This window comes from Salmo trutta, chromosome 6 (assembly GCF_901001165.1).
Source record: "Salmo trutta chromosome 6, fSalTru1.1, whole genome shotgun sequence".
Taxonomy (NCBI): domain Eukaryota; kingdom Metazoa; phylum Chordata; class Actinopteri; order Salmoniformes; family Salmonidae; genus Salmo; species Salmo trutta.
Genome location: NC_042962.1, coordinates 41,009,774 through 41,018,999, shown reverse-complemented (window position 1 = coordinate 41,018,999; position 9,226 = coordinate 41,009,774). Strand labels below are relative to the sequence as shown.

The 9,226-nt window shown below is 41.3% G+C and overlaps 1 protein-coding gene across 1 annotated transcript; it reads right to left on the bottom strand.

Annotated features, from left to right (window-relative positions):
- Positions 1-89: 89 nt before the first annotated feature.
- On the bottom strand, positions 90-6,937 carry LOC115195919 (ATP synthase-coupling factor 6, mitochondrial). The gene is made up of 4 exons (XM_029756266.1): positions 6,836-6,937; positions 6,208-6,378; positions 919-1,046; positions 90-213 (listed from the first exon to the last, which is right to left on the bottom strand). Exons 2-4 carry the CDS (start codon positions 6,375-6,377, stop codon positions 185-187), a joined length of 327 nt encoding a protein of 108 aa, XP_029612126.1. The 5' UTR covers position 6,378; positions 6,836-6,937; the 3' UTR covers positions 90-184.
- Positions 6,938-9,226: the final 2,289 nt, after the last annotated feature.

The window sequence follows — 9,226 nt, the reverse complement described above, 5'->3', positions numbered from 1 at the left end:
TGTTATCATTCAAAATCAGTAAATGATCAAAAATGCAAGTATGTAAGGTTGAACATGATTTGCAAAATCACTCACTATAACCCCTTGACTGATTTAGCATAAGAAAACAATGTTCTCACATTTATTAAATAGTACATTATAGGTGTGACATGTAGGACAGAGACAACGTCATCATGGCCAGTGTTCACTTGGCCACTTCCTGCAGCTGGGGCTCTGGAGAAGAGAAAAGGGAGATTGTAAGTAATGCTGGGTTGTATTCATTAGTGCATATTGTAGTAAAACACTTTACAAAACGAAAAAAAGCATTTATTGTTCCTTTAATGTGCTGTATATATTTTCTTCGTTTGGTTCCCTAATGAATACAACCCTGGTTGATGGTCAATTAATCATTTGAACCACCTGTGTCAAACTCATTCCACGGAGGGACGACTGACTGGGTTTTCGCTCCTCCCTTGTACTTCATGAATTAAGGTCACTAATTAGCAAAGAACTCCCTTACTGGTTGTCTAGGTCTTAATTGAAAGGGAAAAAACTAAAACACAGACACTAGGCCCCCCATGGAATGACTGACACCCCTGCTTTAAGCATAAAATGAGTAAGCTATGTAGGGTGAGATGGTGGTATTACAATTTAGTCTAACTGAGCTACCACTAAATGCTACTACTACAGTAGAGCTGGGCGACATGGACAAAATCCATATCACAATAACGAGAAATCAAACAATACATTAAAATGAACTTACACCCCAGTTACTTTTTATAGTACCCTTTAAACTACAATAAATTTCGTAGCTGTCTATTGTCCCATATTTCAAAAATCACCTCTACTGTAGGCAACTTATCATTATTAATGATATCAGTAAAATGTCTGATCATTTTCAGTTTATCGTCCCAGCTCTATACTGAAGCTTTAACGAACCTGTAAATTTGAAGTCAGGGAATTTGGTGAGGTCACCGGTCCCGTATAACCTCTGCAGTTTGGTGATCTCCTCTGAGACACCCTTTTCGTAAGAGGGGCCTGCATCAACAATCCCACCTGCTGCAGCCCTGGAGGAAAGAGAAAGATGAGGAATTAACCTTAAAAAACAACACTGTAGCATAGTGAGGGCTGACCCCATTTAGTCGAGCGATATTTCTTTAGTTGAGCAGTAGCAAAAAAATATTTTTTTTAATTACACACACAGTTGAAGTCAGAAGTTACATACACCTTAGCCAAATACATTTAAACTCAGTTTTTCACAATCCCTGACATTTAATCATAGTAGAAATTCTCTGTCTTAGGTCAGTTAGGATCACCACTTTATTTTAAGAATGTGAAATGTCAGAATAATAGTAGAGAGAATGATTTATTTCAACTTTTATTTCTTTCATCACATTCCCAGTGGATGAGAAGTTTACATACACTTAATTAGTATTCGGTAGCATTGCCTTTAAATTGTTTAACTTGGGTCAAACGTTTCAGGTAGCCTTCCACAAGCTTCCCACAATAAGTTGGATGAATTTTGGCCCATTCCTCCTGACAGAGCTGGTGTAACCGAGTCAGGTTTGTAGGCCTCCTTGCTTGCACACGCTTTTTCAGTTCTGCCCACAAATTATCTATGGGATTGAGGTCAGGGCTTTGTCATGGCCACTCCAATACCTTGACTGTTGTCCTTAAGCCATTTTGCCACAACTTTGGAAGTATGCTTGGGGTCATTGTCCATTTGGAAGACCCATTTGCGACCAAGCTTTAACTTCCTGACTGATGTCTTGAGATGTTGCTTCAATATAGCCACATAATGTTCTTCCCTCATGATGGCATCTATTTTGTGAAGAGCACCAGTCCTTCCTGCAGCAAAGCACCCCCACAACATGATGCTACCACCCCTGTGCTTCACAGTTGGGATGGTGCTCTTCGGCTTGCAAGCCTCCCCCTTTTCCTCCAAACATAACAATGGTCATTATGGCCAAACAGTTCTATTTTTGTTTCATCAGAACAGAGAACATTTCTCCAAAAAGTACAATCTTTGTCCCCATGTGCAGTGGCAAACCATAGTCTGGCTTTTTTTTTTAATGGAGGTTTTGGAGCAGTGGCTTCTTCCTTGCTGAGCAGCCTTTCAGGTTATGTCGACATAGGACTTGTATTACTGTGGATAGATATTTTTGTACCGGTTTCCTCCAGCATCTTCACAAGGTCCTTTGCTGTTGTTCTGGGATTGATTTGCACTTTTTGCGTCAAAGTACACTCATCTCTAGGAGACAGAACGCATTGCCTTCCTGAGCGGTAATACAGCTGCGTGGTCCCATGGTGTTTCTACTTGCGTACTATTGTCTGTACAGATGAACGTGGTACCTTCAGGCGTTTGTAAATTGCTCCCAAGGATGAACCAGACATGTGGAGGTCTACCATTATTTTTCTGAGGTCTTGGCTGATTTCATTTGATTTTCCCATGATGTCAAGAAAAGAGGCACCGAGTTTGAAGGTAGGCCTTGAAATACATCCACAGGTACACCTCCAATTGACTCAAATTATGTCAATTAGCCTATCAGAATCTTCTAAAGCCATGACAAAATTTTCTGGAATTTTCCAAGCTGTTTAAAGGCACAGTCAACTTAGTGTATGTAAACTTGTGACCCACTGGAATTGTGATACAGTGAATTATAAGTGAAATAATCTGTCTGTAAACAATTGTTGGAAAAATTACTTTTGTCATGCACAAAGTAGATGTCCTAACCGACTTGCCAAAACTATAGTTTGTCAACAAGAAATGTGTGGAGTGGTTGAAAAACGAGTTTTAAATGACTCCAACCTAAGTGCATGTAAACTTCCGACTTCAACTGTATATATTGTTGTGTACAAGACACCTGTCTGATTTGCCCCTGTGTGGACTAATCCATTGTGGAGGCCTTCGGGATGGCACAGTCCATCACTCTAACACATGTGCTACTGAAATTGTATATGGTTATATTATATATAAGAACAATGGTGCAACAATAATATTTTATAACATTCGCTTTCTCCCACGTTGGCTAGTGGTCGCTGTCCGCGGTTCTGAAACACATCAGTGCGCTGTTGAATTGGCACCTTTTCCTAGACCATGTTGCTATGTATATTGTTGGATCCTAAACTTTGAACATTGAGATATTAAAGACATGATAGATCAGACACATAGTATATAAAGGAGTGAGAGCTGTAGAAAGACAAAGGGTCTGTGGAATGTGCTGGGTGGACGGGAGGAGATCACAGGATTGCTATAGGGGAAGCAGATGGATATCTGTGGATTAGGCGAAGGAGGGGTTGAGGTCAGGAGGTCAGATCCCCTGAAGGGAGTAATAAGGGTTTATTATCCTGTTACATCTTATGGTTCCACAGAAAGAGGGTTGGAAAGAATAAGGAGTGTCTAAAGTGAGGTATATACCTGTGATGGTGAGAAATGTTTTTTTTTGGTCTGAATACAGCTGTGTCAACCCTTTGGTAAGAATTAAACTTGGTTAAGCTTCTCTAGTGTCCGTGAGTTACTTACTCTGGAAAAATAAGAACCTAACAGCATAATAGCAAAGTTAACCAGCATATTGGTGTTGAACAATTCAGCGGAGGCATCAGCAGAATGAGGAGACGAGAAAACAGCCCTTGCCTTATTGTCTAAGAGAAGTGAGGAAACTAACTTAATTAGGTCTATAAATCAGTAGCCTAACTATTAAAATGTGCCTGGCTTTATGAATCATGCATATACAGTTGCATTTGGAAAGTATTCAGACCCCTTCACTTGGGAGCTGGTTTTCATCAAGGATCTTTTTACTTTGCCCAGTTCATCTTTCCCTCAATCCTGACCAGTCTCCCAGTCCCTGCCGCAGAAAAACATTCCCGCAGCATGATGCTGCCACCACCATGCTTCACCGTAGGGATGGTGCCAGGTTTCCTCCAGATGTGACACTTGGAATTCAGGCCCAGAGTTCAATCTTGGTTTCATCAGACCAGAGAGTCTTGTTTGTCATGGTCTGAGAGTCCTTTAGTGCCTTTTGGCAAACTCCAAGCAGGCTGTCAATTGCCTTTTACTGAGGAGTGGCTTCTGTCTGGCCACTCAACCATAAAGGCCTGGTTAGTGGAGTGCTGCAGAGATGATTGTCTTTCTGAAAGGTTCTCCCATCTCCACAGAGGAACTCTGGAGCTCTGTCAGAGTGACCATCGAGTTCTTGGTCACCTCCCTGACCAAGGCCCATCTCCCCCGATTACTCAGTTTGGCTGGGCAGCCAGCTTTAGGAAGAGTCTTGGTGGTTTCAAACTTCTTCCATTTAAGAATGATGGAGGCCACCGTGTTCTTGGGGACCTTCAATGCTGCAGAAATGTTTTGGTACCCTTCCCAAGATCTGTGCCTTGACACAATCCTGTCACGGAGCTCTACTGACAATTCCTTCAAGCTAATGGCTTGGTTTTCGCTCTGACATGCACTGTCAACTGTGGGACCTTATATAGACAGGTGTGCCTTTACAAATCATGTCCAATCAATTGAATTTACCACAGGTGGACTCCAGTGAAGTTGTAGAAACATCTCAAGGATGATCAATGGAAACAGGATGCACTTGAGCTCAATTTCGAGTCTCATTGCAAAGGGTGTGAATGCTTATGTAAATAAGGTGTCTGTTTTTAATACATTTTCAAAGATTTCTACAAACCCGTTTTCGCTTTTATGGGGTATTGTGTGTATATTGATGAGGATTTAAAAAAAATGTAATCCATTTTTTAAAAAAGGCTGTAGCGTAACAAAATGTGGAAAAAGTTGAGTGTTTGCTTCTGTTGAGTGTTTGTTTAATAGCCTACTTATTCCGTGAGCACCAAGCATCACAACGACATGTCAAGGAAACAACTTCACAAATTCGGCTATTTTTAATCTTTGCTTTACACTTGTCTTGAATAATTCGCTTGAACAGTAAATAAAACGTTCCATTTCGGAAATTGCATTCAAGAATGAATGCGACTCTTTAGTCTTTGCTGTAATAAAGGCTTAACAACAAAAAAATAACAGACTCCGGTACGCTTATAATGTATTAAGTGTTGTTTACGCTGTTCCAAATGTTCCGGAAAATTATATTGTAATCTATACAGCACCTGTTTGGCATACATAATATGCACGTAGCGCTTGCTCCTTACCTTATTTTTCTTGATCTCCAGTATTTCCCAACAACTAATCAAATTTATTCCACACATCTGACTTCCCCTTTACCTCATGAGCAACCAGTAAACATTCCCCCTTTTTGCGTTTGTCACATCCTCTGCATCCATTTTGCTGTCATGGTGTTCGGAATTTGTTCTAACCTATTTATCGACGTGATTATGATATGCTATAGGTCAGGCCCTATAGGTCACGTGCATGCGATGCATACATGTGTCATGTAAAGAGAGCAAGTGTTGAGGGAATGTTTTTTCTAAACAAATGAGGGATTTCGGTAACAGAACTTTTTGGTCAGAAATGGCTGTAACTATGTTGCAGCTTAAGCAACACGGTCAGCACGATAAACACTGATGTTCTGTGGTGGTCATTGCAGAAGGTAGGAGAGAGAGACAACAGGTGATTGTCAGTCACTCAGTCTTTTTTTTAACACATCCCGGCCTAATCAAACAGTGTGATTAAAGCGTCAGACTAGCTCAATGAATATAGTTGATTTGACTAAAACACAGAACAGACGAATCTTGGTCGACCAATAATTTTTTTTGGGGGGGGGGCAGCCCTACTGTTGTTGCACTGGGTGAGCTCAAGAAACCACATAAGTAGTCAGCCCTATAATTATAATACCCTATAATGAGTCAGACATGTATACCCTATAAACACACCTTCAGCATCCTATGTGTTTCATGAATCTTGCCATCTAGACATATAGGGCCGGGTTCAGAAGGGGCACAGCATTGTGGAACGTTCAGATATAAATATATTATGTAGAATAAACACTATTCTGACATGTACTGTGTAATCAAGAATCAAGTGTGCCAGCTCTGTTCCTGACATTTCTATTTGCAACGTCCCACAACGTTCACCTACTGAACATATGGCCCAGCCTTCTGCAAATAGCTCTGCAGTGCTAAAAGGAAGTGCAGACTCCCTGCCACCATTTGTCATGACATCACGGGTCATTCCACTTAAAGCCTAGCTAACTTTTAGCCTACCAACATGAAGAAACATGTCAATTAGAGTAGGACAGTAGGACAAATAGTGCGGTTATTTATTGCACTCACTTGCTCTTGGTGCTGTAGTCGCGGATCTTATCTAGGAATAGTTTCTGGATAGGGTCCAAGTCCTTGGCCCGGTTAAAGAGAACAGCAGACAGGCCAACATTCCTGCGCAGTGTCAATGACACGGCGGAGCGGAACAGCGAGGACAGACGGAATAGTTTATGAAGCGCCATACTGTCAAACAGAGAGAAGGACAAATTACAACAGTTAAATTTGACAGTAACGCTACCAAACTAGTTAAACTGAACATGGAACGTTATATTACCGGCGGATGCTAAACAGTGCATGTACAGTAGTTAGCTGAAGTTAACGGTTCCTAACTAGCTACTGTAGATAGCTGACGGTGGTAACGTGGCTGTGGAAACCCAACACTGTGCATATCTTCCATACATGCATCTGAAGCAACAACAAAAGACATGACACTAGCTAACTTAACAGTATTTGGTGAAGTTACAGTATTAGTCGACCCTTGATAACGTTCCCTAGCTAGCTTAGCACTCGCGTTATCATGTGTCTCTTACCAGCTAGCTATAACTTGTATTAACATGAAGATGACGAACATGTAAGATTTGTCGTTAATACAATGAAAAGGATTAGAATGCGTTTAACTCTGCTGAAAAACACCACTCACCTTGAATTTGACACTCGTTCACAGAGTGATTACTTCCAATGTGATAAGCCGATTTGCATTGTGGGTATTTTTCAATCGGTCGTGTTTTCGAACATCAACGTGCGTCCTGGCTGCACATCTCTACAGCGATGTTCTTTTCAGCACTACACATTTTTTATCATAGCAATGTGCACAGCTTTCATACCACTGACATAATAATTATGCTTTATTTGCTATCTTATTTGGTATTTTATTTCTGAAATGAAAATCAAACTAGTCAATGCCTTGCATGTCTTTGTGGCAAAGCAACAACTGTCACACAAAAAAAACATACTTGCTGGATTTACACAACTGATTTCATCTTTCCCTCAACTTCTTTGTACAGTCCTCTAAATCTGTTTTGTTTTTCTTTAGGCTATTGAAATTTGGATGTGCAGTAATCTACTGATTGTATTAATCTCATGAATCTGATTTTATATGATCTCCTACTGCCCCCATGACAACATTTTTGGACCCCCTTGTGGCCCCCCTAAATGTGGAGTATGAAATCATTTTTACAGAACAAATTTTTGCTGTCGTTCTTTTTTTACATGCATTATTAGACAGTGGCAACGATGATGATTATGAACATGGTCTTTTGCCTGCTAATGCCTGCAATGCATTGAAGAAAACGATATGACAACAATAACGTCTAATGTATCTGGCCCCTCTAACAGTACAACTGGCCCCAGCTTGGCCCCCCCAGTTGAAATGGTCTAGAACCGCCACTGCAGTTGAGAACAAGTTCTCATTTACAACTGCGACCTGGCCAAGATAAAGCAAAGCAGTGCGACAAAAACAACAACACAGAGTTACACATAAACAAACGTACAGTCAATAACACATCAGAAAAATCTATGTACAGTGTGTGCAAATGTAGTAAGATTAGGGAGGTAAGGCAATAAATAGGCCATAGAGGCAAAATAATTACAATTTAGCAATAACACTGGAATGATAGATGTGCAGATGATGATGTGCAAGTAGAGCCACAGGTGCAAAAAGCAAAATAATATATATAATAATATGGGGATGAGGTAGTTGGGTGTGCTATTTACAGATGGGCTGTGTACAGGTACAGTGATCGGTAAGCTGCTCTGACAGCTGATGCTTAAAGTTAGAGAGGGAGATAAAAGTCTCCAGCTTCAGTGATTTTTGCAATTTGTTCCAGTCATTGGCAGCAGTGAACTGGAAGGAAAGGCAGCCAAAATAGGTGTTGGCTTTGGGGATGACCAGTGAAATATACCTGTTGGAGCGCGTGCTACGGGTGGGTGTTGCTATGGTGGCCAGTGAGCTGAGATAAGGTGGGGCTTTACCTAGCAAAGACTTATAGATGACCTGGAGCCAGTGGGTTTGCCAACGAATAGGTAGCGAGGGCCAGCCAACGAGAGCATACCTGTCACAGTGGTGGGTAGTATATGGGGCTTTGGTGACAAAACGGATGGCACTGTGATAGACTACATCCAATTTGCTGAGTAGAGTGTTGGAGGCTATTTTGTAAATGACATCGCCAAAGTCAAGGATCAGTAGGATAGTCAATTTTACGAGGGTATGTTTGGCAGCATGAATGAAGGAGGCTTTGTTGCAAAATAGGAAGCCAATTCTAGATTTAATTTTGGATTGGAGATGCTTAATGTGAGTCTGGAAGGAGAGTTTACAGTCTAACCAGACACTTAGGTATATGCAGTTGTCCACATATTCTAAATCAGAACCTGGCATTGAAGCTCGTTTGGAGGTTTGTTAACACAGTGTCCAAAGAAGGGCCAGATATGAAGAGAATGGTATCGTCTGCGTAGAGGTGGATCAGAGAATCACCAGCAGCAAGAGTGACATCATTGATATATACAGAGAAAAGAGTCGGCCCGAGAATTGAACCATGTGGCCCCCCCATAGAGACTGCCAGAGGTACGGACAACAGGCCCTCCCATTTGACACACTGAACTCTGTCTGAGAAGTAGTTGGTGAACCAGGCGAGGCAGTCATTTGAGAAACCAAGGCTATTGAGTCTGCCGATAAGAATGCGGTGATTGACAGAGTCGAAAGCCTTGGCCAGGTCGTTGAAAACGGCTGCACAGTACTGTCTTTTATCAATGGCGGCTATGATATCGTTTAGGACCTTGAGCGTGGCTGAGGTGCACCCATGACCAGCTTGGGAACTAGATTGTATAGTGGAGAAGGTATTCGAAATGGTCAGTGATCTGTTTGTTAACTTGGCTTTCGAAGATTTTAGAAAGGCAGGGCAGGATGAATATAGGTCTATAACAGTTTGGGTCTAGAGTGTCTCCCCCTTTGAAGAGGGGGATGAGCAATCATGTGGTGTTGATCAAAGCAAAATCAAACAGGACGAAAACATACATGTCTTTTCAATTACATACC

What these genes read in the sequence shown, in the direction of transcription:
- LOC115195919 (XM_029756266.1), bottom strand. Translation starts at nt 6,377, where the DNA reads ATGGCGCTTCATAAACTATTCCGTCTGTCCTCGCTGTTCCGCTCCGCC. An exon ending in GACTACAGCACCAAGAGCAA is followed by an intron (nt 1,047 to 6,207) that starts GTGAGTGCAATA and finishes TCTTTCCTCCAG; the next exon opens with GGCTGCAGCAGGTGGGATTG. An exon ending in CCCTGACTTCAAATTTACAG is followed by an intron (nt 214 to 918) that starts GTTCGTTAAAGC and finishes TCTCTTCTCCAG; the next exon opens with AGCCCCAGCTGCAGGAAGTG.